This window comes from Bos indicus x Bos taurus, chromosome 10 (assembly GCF_003369695.1).
Source record: "Bos indicus x Bos taurus breed Angus x Brahman F1 hybrid chromosome 10, Bos_hybrid_MaternalHap_v2.0, whole genome shotgun sequence".
Lineage (NCBI taxonomy): Eukaryota > Metazoa > Chordata > Mammalia > Artiodactyla > Bovidae > Bos > Bos indicus x Bos taurus.
The window spans coordinates 83,914,279-83,933,508 of record NC_040085.1 but is presented as its reverse complement, the minus strand read 5'-3'; the positions used below and the strand labels follow the sequence as shown (position 1 = coordinate 83,933,508).

The 19,230-nt window shown below is 43.5% G+C and overlaps 1 protein-coding gene across 22 annotated transcripts in view; it reads right to left on the bottom strand.

The window, feature by feature from the left end:
• Positions 1-19,230, bottom strand: part of NRXN3 (neurexin 3) — a 1,811,822-nt gene that overhangs the window by 958,084 nt on the left and 834,508 nt on the right. For all 22 annotated transcript variants that reach the window (XM_027552545.1, XM_027552555.1, XM_027552571.1 and 19 more), the window contains one exon: positions 1,558-1,677. In XM_027552545.1, coding sequence (XP_027408346.1) covers positions 1,558-1,677 — 120 coding nt within the window. The remainder of the gene's footprint in view (positions 1-1,557; positions 1,678-19,230) is intronic.

Genomic DNA, 19,230 nt, shown 5'->3' with positions numbered 1-19,230 from the left:
CATAAAAGACATTGCAAATATGGCTTAGGCCCCTGACTTCAACTCGCAGGCCCAGATAGGGTAAGTGACTTTCACAAAATCCTGCAGAGAATCAGCATTAGGGCCCAGGTCTCCTGACACCAACAGAGCTCCACATAACACCCCATCCTGCCTGACATTTTCCTTTCCCACATGGACAAGAAGGTATGCACTGCTCTGGAATATTGGAGAGTAAATTTTAAAATGCCTCATGTAAGATGCGAGGAGATCCAACCAGTCCATTCTAAAGGAGATCAGTCCTGAGTGTTCTTTGGAAGGACTTCCGATGCTAAAGCTGAAACTCCAATACTTTGGCCATCTCATGTGAAGAGTTGACTCATTGGAAAAGACCCTGATGCTGGGAGGGATTGGGGGCAGGAGGAGAAAGGGATGACAGAGGATGAGATGGCTGGATGGTATCACCGACTCCATGGACATGAGTTTGGGTGAACTCCAGGAGCTGGTGATGGACAGGGAGGCCTGGCGTGCTGTGATTCATGGGGTCGCAAAGAGTTGGACTGAGCGACTGAACTGAACTGAACTGAAGATGCATTAAAGACGCCTTCTCTCTTCTGTCCTAGATCTTACTCAATGATCCATCAAATTCTGCCCAAAGATCTACCACTCCAGATTTCTCCAGCTCAAATTGATACTTTTCTCTCCAGATTGAAAATTATAATCTTGCTCACCCAAATTATCATCTCATTATATATTCCCTGACTTATTTTCAAATTCCCAAGTCCTATCTAATACACAAAATTGATTCACTGTTGAAGGAAACAGGTAATCTTGTGTGCTTCCTTTATAACTTCCACAATCCTTAGCATATTCCTGACATATACCAGGCTATCAAGAAATACTTCCTGCTCGAGTGAGGCTCTGAATATTCGTTTATGTATGTAAAGATTCATTCACTTATTCCTTGCCCTTCTAGAATGTAAATTCCACCAGACCCAGGACTTGCCTAATTGCCCGCCACCACATTCCCAGCACCGTCTAAGCAGGACTTGGGACACAGTAGGCAGTCAATTAATAATGACTAAATAAATCATTAAATAAATGAATAATTATTCATTTATTTAATGTACTGTCATGTACTGCTTTTGATACTTACTTGTACCTATAAAGTTTTGAATTTCTTGTTTACCCATCTCCCTCTACTAGAGAGTGACTCATTCAGAAGGGAAGGGACTAGCACTTGGGATGCCTGAGAAGTGGGTTTTGAGTAACTGAACAATAGAAGGATCTCAAGAACTTTATGTTCTTTCTCCAGACACACACTCCATGCCTAAGGAGAGAGCCCCATCAATATGTAACCACAGTAGTGGAGACATTGGGCAATACAGATCAGTGAAAAGGGATTCTGAAAATAGAGAAGCAGATGTTCTTAGTCTTACCTGAGCTTGTCAATAGAGAACGAGACATGTGACTTCTGTTTAGCAAAATACAAGATTTTCAAAACAAAAAACCCTTTGCTCACTGAATGACCGAGAGGAGTCCGAGAGAAGAGAGAGACAAAGTTCCGCAGAGCTTACTCACCCTCGGCTACATCGTCGTCCACGGTTAACTTAAGGCTTTTTCCTCTCCGCACCACCCGGACGGTGTGCCATTCATTGTCATTGAGCTTCTGCCCCGCGTACAGGGTCTCTGGGCCTTTGCCTAAGGGCAGTGGTAAGTGCCAAAGTTAGGATCAGTCTTAAAAGTAGTGTTCATGGCATCAGAGTTGTCAGAGCCACACTGGTGCATATGACCCAGCAATGCTCAGGCAGTCAACCCCCTCCAGAGCCCATGTGAGTCTCAGGGACACTCTGCAGAAGTCCCCAATGCAAAATTTCAACTGAATCATAATGGACAGTAACAAATAAGTATCCTCTTTTATCTGTAGGTACAAGACATTTTAAATGGCAATGCAATATTTACAGGAAATAGTAGTCAGCTGTCATTCTGTTTCCCAAAGTCTTAGACTTCAGGTGAATTTCTTGAAGACACAGGAAATTCATTATACATTCTTTTAGAACCATTTGATCACTCAGGCATAATACACCAGTCTGGCTTTCAGAGTTGGATGAGAAAAGAGCTCTACAATCTATGTTTTTAATTTGACATTTCCATTAACCCATGGTCTTACCAGAATTCAGTGACCATATGAATCGCAATGGTAATCATTACAATAATAATAATGTCAAGGTCTAAACTCCATTATAAATAATGCTCCTGAAGGGAATACAATGGGCCTCAGACTTATTCACTGTTCATCATCTTCCAAAAAGATACAAAGACCTAAAAAATGAAATAATGCAAATTCCAAAACTGAACTTGTTTAGGTGAAAAGAATATTCAGTAAAATGTGCCACTAAATAAAGGAACAAACCAAACTATCCCAGAGGATTCATAATCAAGACGCTCAAGATGACGTTCAAGTGAATCCTTGGAAGAATCGGGTGTTGTGATAAATTATGGTATTTAGGGGCAGGAGTTGGCAAGACAAACATTGAGGCATCAAAACAGATGAAGGGGAGAAGAATATCATGTTTCATTCACTACAGAATTGAGATGTAAGTTGAAAAGGCAAAGAAGATTGCATAGAACCAGAACTCTTTAGAAAAAGTTTGCTCTCTCTACATACATAGCTGATCCCTTGCAGAAAGATGCTGCTTCAATCTTCCTACATTAGTCTTAGTATATGGAAAGTCTTATTTCTGGAAATAACTTGCAAAAAAATAAGAGATGAAACATCTAACTGGGCAATACATGGATTGGTATCTATGGATAGTAGGCATTTGGAATATTTCAGAAGACCACACACTCCACTCCAGCATATAGGAGCACAGGGCCAGGCACACAGTAGGAGCTTTAATGAGTGCTTGTTGAATAACTTATGTCTACCTAGATCATTATTTCTTCGGAAACAATCAAAATAAGGTCAGTATACTCTTATCTAAGTAATTATGAAACTTATTATATAACTTTCATTAGCTAGTCTTCCCACTCCTCTACCTCCAAGACTGAAGATACTCTGTTGTTTAGGGGAGAAAAGAAAACAGAGTATCACTTGAGTAGAGCTCTTTTAGGATGGGTAATTTTAAATTAGACCCTTTAATGTTGAGTAATTAGCATTTCCATTAAGTTCTGGTTATTAAGAGTTATGATAGTAGTTGCAGTTTGTTGAAATTTCTTTCTTGAAAAGCAAACAGGCTCTCAAAGTGCAAAGGTTTCTTTTAATCACAAGGTCTTCAGCCGGTAATTTGTGTTTTTTTCAGAAGGTACCTATACTCCAAGGGCAATCCATATTTATAAAAATTCTGAGAATTCAGTGAAGAAACTTAGAATGGATCACATATACCCAGAATTCAATGATGCTGCCATGAGACCAGTGAATCTTGAGAAGAAAAAAAAATTCTATAACAAACAATTTAATACTCAATCTTAGCCTCCATTAAGTATGCCTGTCTTTGATATTATCTAAAATCTATACACTGTAACAGGCTTTTTCCTACATTTTAGCTGGTTAGGTAGCACTGTTCGTGATCTCATCAAGTACAGGTCTAGGAGTGATACGTGTCTGCCCCATGCCCTGCAGTTTAATTATACTCGATATCTCCAACCCCCCTAATCCTCACTGCTCTAAGAGTGGGGGAAAAAGATTGACGCTCATCTCCTTAAAATGGCAGAGAAACAAGTACTGTTTGATATTTATTTTTCAAGCAATAAATAGAGAAATCTCAGTAGGCTTCTGGAAAATGCTTGGCCTCCCAAAGTGGAGAGTCAACGGCGTTTATCTTTAATCAAGCCAAAAAGGTCAATTTGTCCTACTAGAAGGAAAGTGAGGTTTAAACTCAGCTGGAAATGTTCACAAATAGAGGGGAAGAGCACGCCTAACTGGTAGCCTAAGCATAAAAATGGATTGATAAGTGATGCAAGAAGCAGACACCAGCTGAAAATCGAAACAGACCAAGGGACAGGTTTCAGTAATAAGAGGAGTTAGTCTGGGACAACTTCTCTGGCAGATTCAAGCGCAAAGTGTCAGTAAAACAACAAATGGAAAGAGCTCTTTACTGTTAAGTAAACGATGGTCCAGATAAGGAAGAAATCATTGTTTAAGCTAAGCTTTAAAACGTAACTTGTGAGAATGTAAAAAAAAAAAAAAAAAAAAATATATATATATATATATATATAAATCAAAGCTATTGATTTTCCAGCACTGTCCTTTTCTTTTTAGTAATTTGGAGAAGTATGATCTGCAGTTGGGTACATATTACATGCATCTCCTTTTTTTCTTATAATTTACATAATAAATATTGATCACAAAGCAATCTTTTGAGGCCCTTTAGACTGCTGAGATCATCAATGTTTTATCTAAATACAGCAAACTAACAAGTTGTCTGACACCCCTTAGCTGAATTTTCCAGGTAATGACACCCATGACTGGAGTAAAGATGCAAAACGAAGATGGAGATGGTGGGGCTGTAGCAGTCAACAAAGTGGAGCACTGAATCCATTTGTTATTGCAGAACAGAGAGCTTTCCATGAATCCTTTGAGTAATGCCATACCAATGCCCGTTCAGTACAAACTCACTGCAAACTCGGGTAGCATCCTCTCTTGTAGTTAAGGCTGGTCTCACAGAAGATTCTCTGATGAGCAGGGGACAGAGAATGAAAATTGTGGATGAAGGACACAAACTAGACTGTTTTCTCGACCTATCCTACAGTAACCTCAAGGAGGCCGGAGCTAAGAATAAAATGAGAGTGAAAATTAGGAGAAAAGTACCCTTTGGGAGAGAGATCATTGCTGATGGCTTGAAAGAAGATGACCCTCAGATATTAGCAGAATGTTCCTTCTATTGGAAGATAGGAATGGAAGTGCGTGGGGGAAATCTACATGTGAGCATTACTAAAGGCACACTTCTTCACAAAGTGGACTGTGGATTTTAATTACTTTGAATCTATTTAGTTGTGTGTTGTTGTTGTTTTTAACAGACCATTCACATTACATGAATTTGTTATTCCCCCCAGGAGCAATATAACCAGAAAAACTACAAAATATCCAAATATTTTGTATTTCAATAATTTGTCGATATACTTCTAAGACCTGTCCAAACCAACTAAACCAGACGGTTTTGCTCATATGCAGGGAGTAGAAATTCCTTCCATGTTCCACAAAGTGCTATTTCTGAAAGTGGGTGGGTAGCGTTTAGGAACTTTTTGTGGGGATAGGAGGGCAGGGATTAAGAGGGACGAACACCTGCCCCACACGCACTGAACATCTTACTATTTGTGCAGGAAGGGAAAAGGAACGCCAGCCTGATTTCTCTTGGAACTTGCTTCACATGAATCAGGACTCTTACAATGAGTAAAAAAAGGTGAAATTCACTCCTTTAGAAAGGTATAGTGAAATGCATGTGATTATACATCTAAATGATATGACAAATACACAAAATGGACTCTATTAGGTTTAATGAACACCAAAAAGTATTTAAAGACCAAAAACTTACCTTATTTCCTCTGGCACCTTAGGTTGGGCTAGCTGAGCTATGACACACACTTTACTAAGCCTGGAGAACCATATATTTTATGAATCTTCCTCTCCAGAGAGGAGAGATTCAGCAAGTAAAAGCAGGGGTGAGGAAGAAAAGGGAGGAACTAAAGAATAAGGAGGGTGACAGGGAAGCAGGGAAAACAGTATTTTATTCATTCCCCCCCAAATTTCAGTTTCTGCTTGTTTTCTTTGGGCTAACAACCCAACAGAGTGTGAGAGGTGTTTTGTTTTGAAACGTGTTTTTTGTTTTTGTTTTTTTTAATCAAAAGAATTCATTTTGGGGGGGAAAAGCTTAAATCATATTTACTTCTAGAGCCAGTTTGGCGAAACATTTCAAAAAGATCATTTCATCCTCACCAGAATCCTCAGGACTCAGGAAGAACTGCCGTACTTCCTGCAACAGATCTGAAAAGCAAAGGAGGCCTTCCGGAAGCCTGGTATTAGGAGGTCTTCCCGTGAGTATTCGAGAAAGACAAGCCACCAAGTCATCCAGGGTGAGCCCATGGTCACTCCTGGAGGCCGGACTCTAGTCAAAACCCAGCACTGATACTTATGGGGCTTGAATAGTTCCATGGACAGTGTAGCTTGGCAGGCTACAGTCCTGGGGACCACAAAGAGGCAGACATGAATGAGCGCACGTGCACACGCATGTGCCCATCCACACACGCGTGCACACATATACCCCATCAGACCCACCACGTGCAGCATGCCCATCTCTGGGCTGCCATTCCTTTCCTGTGCTCACCCTCTGCTCTGCTCTTCCAGGTGCTGACAGCGTCCTGCTAGTGACCCCTGACCACACATCGGAGAGTCTATCCACATACTTAACAAACAGTCATGGGTTTTCCAGTTGGTACTAGTGGTAAAGAACCAGCCTGACAATGCAGGTGGATGTAAGAGACAGGGGTTCGATCCCTGGGTGGGGAAGATCCCCTGGAGGAGGGCATGGAAACCCACTCCAGTGCTCTTGCCTGGAGAATCCCAAGGACAGAGGAGCCTGGCGGGCTACAGCCCGCAGGGTCACATAGAGTCGGACACGACTGAGACAGCTTAGCACACAGGCAGTGGAGCATCAGCCTGGCACAGGCACCATCCCGGGTGTGCAGGATGTGGAAATGAACAAGATAGGCCGGGCCCTCAGCCTTTATAGAGCTCACAGGCGACTTTGGGGTGGGAGATGATGAAGAGTAAAACTAAAATGAAAGAACATGAGAAGCTTCAGACAGGGCTGAGTTCTACGAAGGCAGCAGAACAGGGTAATACGATGAGACTAATTGGGGTGGGGAGTGGGAATAGAGGATGGGCTACAGCGCAGAATGTTCCGGAAAGTCTTCTCAGAGGTGACGACTCTATTCAGGCCCTGTACCAGGTTGGATGGAGAGCTGTTTAGTGAGACGGTACACTGGAGAAGAGGCCAAGCATGCAAACGCATGAGACGATGGGGACAGCCAGAGGAGAAGCCCAAAATGAGGCTGGCATGTTGGAGGAACAGAAAAAAGCCCATGATGTCTGGAGCTTGCACCCAAGGGCAAGTGTGTCGCAGGAGAGAAGGCTGCAGTACAGACAGAATCCAGATCACAATCTCTAGAACCTAAAAGTTCTAAAAAGTGTTAGCCACTCAGTTGTGCCCAACTCTTTTCAACCCTATGGACTGCAGCCTGCCAGGCTCTTCTACTCATGGGATTCTCCAGGCAAGAACACTGGATTGGGTAACCATTTCCTTCTCCAGGGGATCTTTCTGATCCAGGGATGAAAACTCCAGTCTCCTGCATTGCAGGCAGATTCTTTACCATCTGAGTCACCAGGGAAGCCCCTATGGAATCTGAATGCTGCTCTACATGTTGCTTTAAATCCTCTCCTTCCCTTGGGAAGTTTTCAACAAGGGAACGAGACTGGATTTAAGTTTTAAAACTCACTGCAGATGCTATGGATGCACTGGTCCAGAAGAGATCAACAGCGGGACAAGGAGAGGTACTAAAGAGCTTTGCCTTTAAGGCAAAAAAAAATGAAAATGCCTTGGACCAGGGGCCGCCGGTAGAAACAGAAGTGGTGAGGTTAGGATATACTTTTAGAAGTGGGGTCAGCAGTACTTGGAGATTGGTTTGGGAGGTGAACTGGAAGCAGGAGGGAGAAAGAGAAGCATCAGGATGACTCCCAGATTTGGGCTGAGAGCCTGGGGGATGGAAGAGAGAGACTCCAGGAAAAGTTAAGACACGACTGATCCTATTAGCCAAGGGAGCGTGCCTCTGCTATTTGTGTCTTTTCTCCCTAACATCAGTCACACTTGGTACCATCTCCTGGAAGCCTCCTGGGGATAAGTGTGGCTGAGTTCACTGCTTGTGTGACTGTCTTAGCACAGGGCTAATTTGCACCTTAAGCCACCACTGCTACTAATGGCGCAAAGTCGCTGAGTTTCTGTTGGCTTTCTTTCCAGTCTCTGCCTCTGTCTGTCTCTCCCCTCTTCCTCCCTTACTTCCTTTCTTCCCCCTTCCCTGGCCCCCTGCCTCTCTCCCTCCGTTCCTTCCTTTTTAAATTTTTTTCCCAGCATGGTTTCAGGTACATGCTCCAGCCCACCCTTAGGAATTGAACAAGGAGTGGCCCTAACACGACAAAGCAAACACTGGCAACTCATTCAATAGGATCTTTATGCATGGTGATCACAGCGTAAAATGGACACGTTCATCCTCCCCAGGAGAACAGAGCAGGACAGTTTTGAAATGGAATGAATCCAGGGCAGATAAACGAACAAAGGACTCCACAAAGAATGAGAAAAAAATTCTCGCTCACAATTTCCTGGCAAATCTCTCCTATAAGTCATAAATTTACAGCCCTGCTTAGGAGGGGTGAGCAGAGGACAATCTCAGGATTTCTCATGATAATCTCTCTCCATGAAGCCACTTTTCAAGAGATGAGAGCAATCTGCGCAGGGATAGACAGAATGATGTTTTTGCAGATACTGATTCTACTCTTGTTTTTTTTTAAAAAGAGCTTTCTAAAATACACTAGTATTTTTCCTACCACTGTCAGGACATAACTAATACAAATTAGTCTTCCTTTGATTATTTAAAATGCTATTCCAGGACTTCCCTGGAGTTCCAGGGGTTAAGACTCTGCCTTCCAGTATATGGGAGGCGGGTTTGATCCCTGGTCTGGGAGCACCCCTTGCATCCCATATGCCTTAGAGCCCAAAATCCAAACATAAAACAGGAGCGATATTGTAACAAATTCAATAAAGGCTTTAAAAAATGTTATGCTTTAGGATCTCGCTATGCAATCTTGCTGTTTAGCACTGAAGACACAGATTTGGAAGCTGACAGAGACTCAGCTAAAGAGACTTTAAGCAGGTTATACATTAGAATATGCTCTCCTAACATCCTTCTAATACATTTCCAACTAGTGTTTACTTGTAAACTGACCGTTTTGTGTTGAAAAAAAACAGAATTTTAAACTGTCCAATTATGAACTGAAAGGTCTCGTTCATTACTAATAATTAATATTGTGCTCGAAACAGGGATTAAGAAAGCCAGAAGACACCTTTCACTTTCATATACACTCATGACTGGTCTACCTCCATCCATCACTTCTCAGCCTTCTCCGGCCGTTCCAGCCGGAAGTGGTCACCTCTTCACTAATTCATCAGTACTTTTATACTGTCAGGCATCACTCTCTTCCTTGCATTACAGGTTTTTTTGTTGTTTTTTTTTTTTAATTCTTATGCCTCCACTTTTATGCCCTTTAAGAAAGAACATGCTACCTTGGTAATCCCTAGCAATGAGGCAGAGTGTCTTATACCAAGAAGGTACTCAACGTAATAGAAAAAAAAAAAAAAAAAAAAAAAAACCTCAAGCAGCAAGTGAATAAACAGAATTGAAGAAATTAAATAATAAATTAGTAGATAGACTGAGGAAAGGAGAAGAAATGATAGGGGAGGTAAAGAGAGTTACAAGCAGTATTTTAGCAACAGAATGAATTGAACCAATCCAGGATGATACTAAATATAGTAATAAATATATATAATTGAATTAAGAAGTAAATACACAGAAGCAGAAGAACAAATAAATGATAGTAAATTTGTTGAAGATGGAGGAAGAAACGGAAGGAGAGCAGAGATACCTGAATGTTGCCTTTTGGCAGCTGAGTGAATTAGACACATTTGAAACTAAATGACACCAGGCAACAGACATAAATCAAAACACTACCTATGTATTCATGCTGCTGCTGTTAAGTCACTTCAGTCATATCCAACTCTGTGCAACCCCCTAGATGGCTGCCCACCAGGCTCCCCCGTCCCTGGGATTCTCCAGGCAAGAACACTGGGGTGGGTTGCCATTTCCTTCTCCAATGCATGAAAGTGAAAAGTGAAAGGGAAGTCGCTCAGTTGAGTCCAACTCTTCGCAACCCCATGGACTGCAGCCTACCAGGCTCCTCCATCCATGGGATTTGCCAGGCAAGAGTACTGGAGTGGGGTGCCATTGCCTTCTCCATATGTATTCATATAGGCACAGTAAAAATATATACAAAACATACATATATTTTTTCCCAGCCAAAAGAAAATGTATCCTTCTGGGAAACTCAAACTGGAATGAAGGAGGTACCAAGTACATTGCACACATGATCTTATTTAGGTTCATATTATGAGGCTGATACAGTTTACCCAATTTTACAAACAAAGAAGTAGAGCAAAGCACCACAAGGTCAAGGTCACACAGCTAGGGACTCAACCCCCAGTCAGTCCACCTGCAAAATCTCTGCTTCTCGTGGCTCCATCAGGGTCACGCCCCTAGACTGTCCCAGTCCAGGTGAATGAGGAGGAGTGAGTCCAGGTGAGTCCAGGTAAAGAACACGGAGGAAATGGGGAACACTGCTTAATTCGAAACAGAAAATCTAATCTGAGGGGGGCGGTCGATGAAAAGTAGCACCTGATTTCACTTCACCTTTTCAATTCCAGAGACTAGGATCCAGACCTAGCACCTGCTGCTGCTGCTAAGTCGCTTCAGTTGTGTCCGACTCTGTGTGACCCCATAGACGGCAGCCCACCAGGCTCCCCTGTCCACAGGATTCTCCAGGCAAGAACACTGTGGTGGGTTGACATTTCCTTCTCCAATGCATGCATGCATGCTAAGTCACTTCAGTCATGTCCGACTCTGTGCAGCCCTATGGACAGCAGCCCACCAGGCTCCTCTGTCCATGGGATTCTCCAGGCAAGAATACTGGGGTGGGTTGCCATTTCCTTTTCCTAGTCCCAGCACTTAGGACTTATTAATAAAGCCAGAAGGTAAAAGCTAATCTTAGAAATGCACATGAAGGGTAAACACACCCCCACATGCTGGTGCCCCAGCAGGTGACACTTTCAAGGCCCCACATCATGTCCACTCAGCCAAGCTCAGATCTCAGCCACAGGGCAGTGAGCAGTTACTGTGACACACCACCTCCCACCCAGTCTGACCGTTCCCACCTCGAGCAGAGCCAGCTCCCAGACCTTCTCCTTGTCTACACACAAGAGGTACAAATGGGGTGGGGGCTGGCCCACAGGGGCAGGGACGGAGCTGAAGGACAAATGTCCTGACCTCCCGTCCATGGGACAGACAGCTCTCGGAGGTGCGCGTCATGGCACCTTCCATCTGCCCCACTTGCACCTGGCTCAGGGCAGAATCCTTGACTGTGGACGCTCACGTCGGTCTGTCTTCTTCCCGCTCCTTCTCTCTGCTCCTGCATTCCTACCTATGGGATCTCTGCCAAGCAAAGCGCCTGACCCAAGTCTTTGTCTCAGCCTCTGTGCTCCCAAGAGGATGAAGACTGTGATGAAACAGGTGACACGTGCTCCCTTCCTCCCTAGTCACTTACACGGAACAACCACCCTGTGAGATGGGTTGTACCACTTGTCTGATGAGATCCAGAGAGGTTACACGACATTCCCGAGGTCACAAGGCTGTTATATCATGGCAGGAAATCAAGAGTCCAGGCTTCTGACTCCACAGAGAGTGCTCTTCTTATTGACCTCTAGCTGCCTGAAGTCTATGAAGTCCACGGAGGACTGGGGACCGTGGTCTGAAATCAGCACTAAGGGCACACGCGGGGGCTGCGGCCGTGAATTAGCAGTTTGAGATGGGGAGAAAGTGGCCCAGGTCTTTTAGAACAACCACTGCACTGTCGACCCCGGGGACCCATGAGGACCATGAGGACTGTGGAGGGCTGCTGAGAAAGTGCCATCACCATCATTTTATTTTTTTAATGTAAGATCTATTATTATTTATTTATTCTCTGTATATTCTTTTTTTCTGGACCATGCCACACAGCATGTGGGATCTTAGTTCTCTGGCCCGGGATCAAATCTGTGCCCCCTGCCCTGGAAGCACAGAGCCTGCACCACAGGACCTCCAGGGAAGCTCAACCACCATTTTTAATTAATTTAGGTCGATTCAAGACCAAAGTTAAGAGATATGGTCTCCATACCCAAAGTCCCTTCAGGCTCTATGTTTTTAATAATTACCACATCCAAGGTGGGGGCCTTTATTTTAAATATAAAGATATAGTCACTGGCTTTAAAAAAAAAAGAATACCCCAAACAAAGAGTTCTGTGAAATGGCATTTCCATATCAATACCCATGTCTGCAGCACCTCCTTCCCAAAACAGAATGTACTAAATCTATGGTAAGAACAGGAAAGGAATGGCATTTCTTAGCCTGTCTTCTTGGGATGGTAATCACAAGGTCTGTTGGCTTATGAGATTGACGACATTAGCTGATCACCCACCGCGGACACAGGCGGTTGCCACACAGAAGGATGCTGTCACCTGGGTGGACCCTCTTATCCCATTAAGGTCTGGTTTGTGCACCCGGGGGATCCGGGAGACTGGATTAGCAGAACCATCACTCTATTCTGGTCTTAGTTCACTGAGACGAGGATCCTTCTCCATACTAAACTAATGTGCATGTCAGTTTGAAAACCTGAGACATTATAGCTCCCCATCTCACCAGAAATATCATCTCTCTATGGTCCTTACCAAAATAAAACTTCAAAGCAAGCACACAGAGGAAAAACATTAAAACCAGAGCATTAACACAAATAGATCAAGTATTTTCATTCAAATGCATTTGTCTCCCTTAAGTAATATAAATGCAACAGGCTCCTTGTGCAGCGAAGCGTGGCCTTGGGTAAGCCATGCAAAGAAGCTTCTCTGGCCACCAGGACTCCTTTCCTTGTGCTGTCTTCATACCTCTGTGCAACGCTTTGGGTGCGTACAGTATGGAAGTTAACCTCAGACTGCTCAGTGCTTTATCCATGGACTCTGAATTCCTGACTCGATTTGGAAAAGGAAACTGTTCCTAATGAAGAGGACAAAACCACCATCCCACCTCCACTCTGTATAAAGGAAGATCAGTTTAATGGAGAGGTTCACTTCATGCTATAACAGCACTGTGGAAGTTTCTGGAGGTACAAAGACAAAAAAGACAAGCTTACTGTAAGCCAGCAGTTCCCAGGCTGCTGGAAGAGTTGAGCAAATAAAGACCAATGTGTGGCAGCACTGGGTATAGATGTTTTCTTAGTACCCTGGAGATGGGGATCTTAAAAGAAATCAGAGTCATCAATTATCCTTTTCTCTTCATATTTATTTTTTACACAGGACCATATAGTGCATATGCTTCCCCGGTAGCTCAGACAGTAAAGAATGGGCCTGCAATGAGGGAGACCTGGGTTTGATCCCTGGGTTGGGAAGATCCTCTATAGGAGGACATGGCAGCCCACTCCTGTATTCTTGCCTTGAGAGTCCCATGGACAGAGGAGCCTGGGGCGCTACAGTCCACGGGGTCACAGAGTCGGACACGACTGAATGACTAAGCACAGCGCATGCAGTTCATATAAAGCAGAGACCAAGGCCTTCATTTCTATACTGTTCTCAACTCTCAACAGTACTGTCCTTGGCAAGTACAGTGGATTTTCAAAGTTGAAGGGTGAATGAAAACATTTCTTCTTCTTTTTATACTCATATTAGACTCTATTAAAAATAGCTAACACATATATTTTACTTACCAGACACTAGTCCCTGGACACCATTCTAAGTGTTTCACTAACTAATTAATAGATTAATCCCATAAAGTTATAGAGGTTGATTGTATTGTTGACAGTATGTGCTGCCCCTTCCTACCAATCTTTTCCTAAATGAATCTGTCCTCTCTGGAGGATTGCATTTCCTATCCTGTTAAGTCACACATTTTGTGTGGCTTGCTTCATAACTGAAGAAAGGTGAGCAGAAGTGTCTCAGGCCACTTAGAAGGTTTAAGAGCCATCAAGTCACATCCAGCTCTCTTTTCCCCTTGCCGCAATCTTCGAGGTGACATATTAGGGCCTCTTCTTCAGCCCGGGTCCAGAAGTGAAGAGGACACACAGCTGGGCTGCAGCAGAACCACGATGGGCAGAACCAAGAAGATATGGGCAGGCACTTCTGACTGCAGTGCAACTGAGCAGAGCTGAGCTGCCAATGTCCACACTTGAACTTGAGGAAACCGAGGCAGAAAAACGTTCAGTCAATTCTCTAGGGCCATGTAAGTAATCATTGCTGGGATCTGAAACTGGCAACCTGGTTCCAATTGGCCCTTAAAGACTATGCTGTATAGCCGCTCTTAGCCAAGGGATGGACTCGACGGACATGAGTTTGAGTGAACTCCGGGAGTTGGTGATGGACAGGGAGACCTGGCGTGCTGCAATTCATGGGGTCGCAAAATGTCGGACATGACTGAGCGACTGAACTGAACTGAACTGGACTAAGGATGGCTAAGGACGAATGCTCGGAGAGCATCACTGACTCAAGGGACACGAGCAAACTCTGGGAGTTAGTGAAGGACAGGGAAGCCTGGCGTGCTGCAGTCCATGGGGCCACAGAGTCGGACACAACTGAGCAAAAACAACAACGATGAATCCCCACAGTGAAATATTCTACACATGCCCTCAAGGGAAAAATGCATAACTACTAAATCAATGGAAACACTTTTCATTTCTGGGTGGAGAGAAGATGAAGAAAGGCAGAGGAAAAAAAATCAGAAGGCAAAATAAAACAGGAGAAGAGAGACACACACAGAGAAAATGACAGGGGAAAGCAAGAGATTAAGAGGAACCTCAATATTTGTCAAACTGCTCAGAGGCAAATCTCTCTTCTGGAAAAAAAATAATAAAACTCTTAAGATTTTTAATCTCTAAAATGCTGCCAGAACAAAGAACAAATCAAAATGTTTAGAAGTATGCATTTTGGAAATTATCTGGGTTTCCTTCCCACTTTACTAAAATATACTCCTCAGTTCGTATAGGCTGACAGGAAGCACATCTCACCCAGCGGGCTGCCATTTACATGCATGGAACGGTATTATCACTTTTCAGATTTTTCAGAGCTGTTAGGAAGTAATCTAGGCCGGTAGATCTCACATTTTACACTTGATAAGAAGCATCTGTGGATAACATTAAGAATTCAGATTCTGGGACTCCAGACATGTTGTCTTTTGCCAACCTTGACTTCTCAACTCTCGTTTTCCTATTTCATTTTTCCCAGGTTTTCTCCTAGACACACTCTATTTTCCCAACCCTCTCTTTCCTCCAGGAAAGAGAAATGACCTCTTAAGGTCATGTCCACCCAGTTCTGCAGGCCATTAAGCCGGCAGTCATCTTGGAGTTTTCTTTATCCACACCTCCTGCACCCAAACCAGAGCCCGGCCAGGCAGTTCGACCTCCCGTGTTCTGCCTGAGTCTGTTCTCTCTGTGTGAGCACAACTCTAGCAATACCTGTCTATCAACCACACAGTGGTCAGAACTACTATCCTTCAACAGAAATGTCCTCATGACAATTCCCACTTAAACTCTCCAAAGGGCAATAAATGTCTAGGTACAATGAAAGCATCCAGAGTCCTTGGGGATCTGGCCCCAGCATAAATTTTTATAACCTCACTTCTCCTACCAAATATAGCACTCCAACTGCACCAGCTTGCTCCCAGTTATTTCATCATAGCTTAACCCTGTGCGCTCTCAAAATCTAATTCAAATATTGCCACTTTGAAACTCTCCACACCAATTCCTTAAACTCCCTAGAACTCTATTTTTGTCTACTCTATAGTAGAGAACAAGAACAGGAACTACTTCTCAAGGTTTTCTGAGTATGAATCAAGATACTGTGTGTAAAATTTCAGAGTGACAAATGGCTACTACATGCTAAGGGAATATTACCAATTATAGTGATGGTTTAAGTATCTTTCTTGCTACCATGTATATGATTAGGAAACCCGCATTCAAGGCCTGAAATAGAAGCCCACAGCAAAGTGATACTTGAACAGTTTTGTATGATGGGAGACATCCTTAATGCAACACCATCACATCACAAAATCAACTTGAAACTTGACATCTGCACGAAAGTGATAGTTTTCACGAACGTTTCTTCTCTCCCTTCCTCTCCTCTCCCCTCTTCCTCTTCCCCAACTTCCCTTCTTCCCTCTCTACTATTGGTTGAAAAAGAAACAAGGAGGTAGAACCAAAAATATCTGCTGTTTACAGGCTACCTAGTACGGACCAAGGGCTTTCCTGGTGGCTCAGAGGTGAAGAATCTGCCTGCCAATGCAGGAGACATGGGCTTGATCCCTGGGTCAAGAAGAGTCCCAGGAGAAGAAAATGGCAACCCACTCCAGTATTTGTGCCTGGGAAATCCCATGGACAGAGGAGCCTGGCGGGCTACAGTTTATGGGGTCACAAAGAGTGGGACATGCCTGAGCCACTAAAAACAAAAACAGGAGATGGACCAAGCACCGGTTTTCTACATCCCACTTAACTCTCATGAGCAAAGCTGTCTAATACTGTATGAAGTTTTGAATTCCTCTTATTTTACAGGGGAAAAATTGAGGCTCAGAGAGCTTAAGCAACATGGATAAGACCATTTAGATTGAAAGTAGCAGAAACCAGATTCAATCCTCTATCCCTGTGACTCCAACAGCAGCGCTTTCTTCATACACCTCAACCTTCCCACGAGCCAAATATCTTCATTAGACAACATATTAGCATTTGAGATCAACTTCAGTGGCTGTTAAAATCATATTGCTTATGGCTCATTACACTGTCTACTCAGATGACCTTTCAACCCAGCATGGGTCCCTTGGAGCCAGAACACAACCTCATAGCTCCCTCTACTATTCTCTAACCCCAAAGCAAGCTCAGATTTTCTAAGACTCTAAACAGTGCTGTCTTTCTACACTCCTTTTGCTAATAGTGGGTCTTTCAGAATGTAGAGCACTAAAATGGAGTCCTCGCCCATTCCAGAGGGTAATTCGTCCCAGAGATGGCATAGGATGAATAGGGTGAAGGGCTGCGGGACAGCAGGAGGGATGATGGAACAAGAAATAACTGTTATACTTTGCGTTGGGCTTAATACATAACTGTCTTATAGTTAACTTACACCATAACAGGATAGTTAACCATTACAGTTTGTGTTGGGATTGAGAAGGAAGAACTGTGAAGTAAGCACTCTGACCCCACATTATAGATGATGGAATTAACACACAGGGATGCTAGGTTATCCTGGCCAAGGGCAAACTGTTAGTAAGTAGATCCAAAGCCAAGTCTCTCTGAGCGTCAAGCCCTCAGCCTTATATTAAACTGCCTTCTGGATGGATGTTCAATGCATGAGTGTGCAGGCAGGACCAGGTGAAGGCACCGGTGCTGCCCCCGCAGTGGGGAGCAGGAGTGGAGGTGGGGGAACGCACCCTGGCAGGGGAACCAGAGATGCTTCTCTGAACTGATTCTCAGGCTGGGTGAGAATGAGGGTGGGTGTGTGAGGCAGCAGAAAAGTCCTCAGGAGCAGTATGGATGAGATAAGATAAAACTCCTGTGGACTCTGGATCATGCTTCTGGGGGAGGGACATGTGCTTATTTGGGGTACTTGATTATTCAGTGAATTTACATGGACCAGGACTTGCTTTGTGGGAATTCAAGGGTACCCCAGCTGGAGTTGAGGTGGGTCATCCCGGGACTCAATAACCTATTTCCCATTGATTTTGAGGTCATGGTGGCTGCACACTTCATGTGGCCAGAGACTGTGCCAATCTTTTTTTAAGTTCTCATCTAAGGCTGAGACATAGTCATGACTGAAAATGCACTGATATGAATGCACACAAACACAGTTTATGGACACCGAAATTCAAACAGTGCATCAACCAACACGCTCTAACATGGAAACGGGGGGCACAGTAGTTAGGTGCTTATTACATCTAATTATCCTGTTTGAAGTTACTCACGCTCCATCTGCCTCAAATCTTTGTTGTGATTCATACAACGTTGTCATTTAATCCAGTTCCCTTGGGATCAATGGAAAAAGAAGTTCTAATATAATCTCACACGCAGTACATGCCCAATAGATTAGTGCTACTTGCTATTATTACTCATTTATAAAGCATATGTAAGTGATTTTTTAAAATCAAGTAGTAGGAATAAATAATACTTTGTATAAAACATTCAAAGGAAAAAAATGAAGGGAAAGAAAGTCCCGTAAGGACTGAATTTTAAAGTGACAAGTGTAAAAATCCTGCTTACTCCAAGAATAAATATCCCCCCAATGGTAGCACAGTAGCATTCATTTATTTGTTATTAAATATTCATTAACTCAATAACTCAGAAAACACTGCTCATTTATAACATGTGGGGCTTTGGCTAGTGACTGAGGATAATAGGAGAAATTTATTAAAATCCCTGAATAAAAGCTGTTCAGAGTCTAATGTAGGAAAGAATAGCATAAAAAATGCAATAGTGTTTTAAGTGCTCTAAAGCTAGCATGTGCTTCTTATACTTGACCTTAGGAGCGCAGTGAGAGGGAGGAGGTATTTGTGCATGTGTGTGTGTGTGTGCACATGTGTTTGCCTTTTGGCCTGCATTTCGGATTAAAATGATAGTGGTGTTCAAGTAAGACTTCCTAGAAAAAGCCATGCTTACACTTCTGAATGGATTAACAGGAACTCGTGCTCCAGGTAGATCATAGAACATTCTGGCCATAATGCAGACGAGTGAGAGGTGTGCAAGTTCAGGGAATACGTGTTGCTCTATGTGACAGGAAAGTGGAGGGCGCTGGTGAGGAGCACTGGGAGATGAGACTGAAAGAGTACCAGACTGGATCATATAACATACGGAATACAATGCTATTTTGCATTTTCTTTTCTAGACCAAAAAAGAGCTCTTGAAATATCTTAAATAGGCTGTAGTGTGTGAATGCTGTAATATTTAGGATTACTCATGGGTTGGAAAGATCCCCTGGAGAAGGGAAAGGCTACGCACTCCAATATTCTGGCCTGGAGAATCCCATGGACTGTATAGTCCATGGGGTCGCAAAGAGTCGGACACGACTGAGCGACTTTCACTTGCACATTTTCCTATGGATTACAATAAAGGCAAATGGGCTGAATAAAACTCATACAATGGGTTACGTATAGGGAGCAAATGGAAACCTCTGACCCCTGTCAAACATACAGAACCTACAGAGAGCATGCGCATGTGTTAGGCGCTCAGTCGTGTCCAAGTCTTTGTGACCCCATGGACTGTAGCCAGCCAGGCTCCTCTGTCCATGGGATTCTCCAGGCAGGAACACTGGAGTGGGTTGCCATGCCCTTCTCCAGGACTCAGGAATTGAACCCTGGTCTCCTGCACTGCAGGCAGATTCT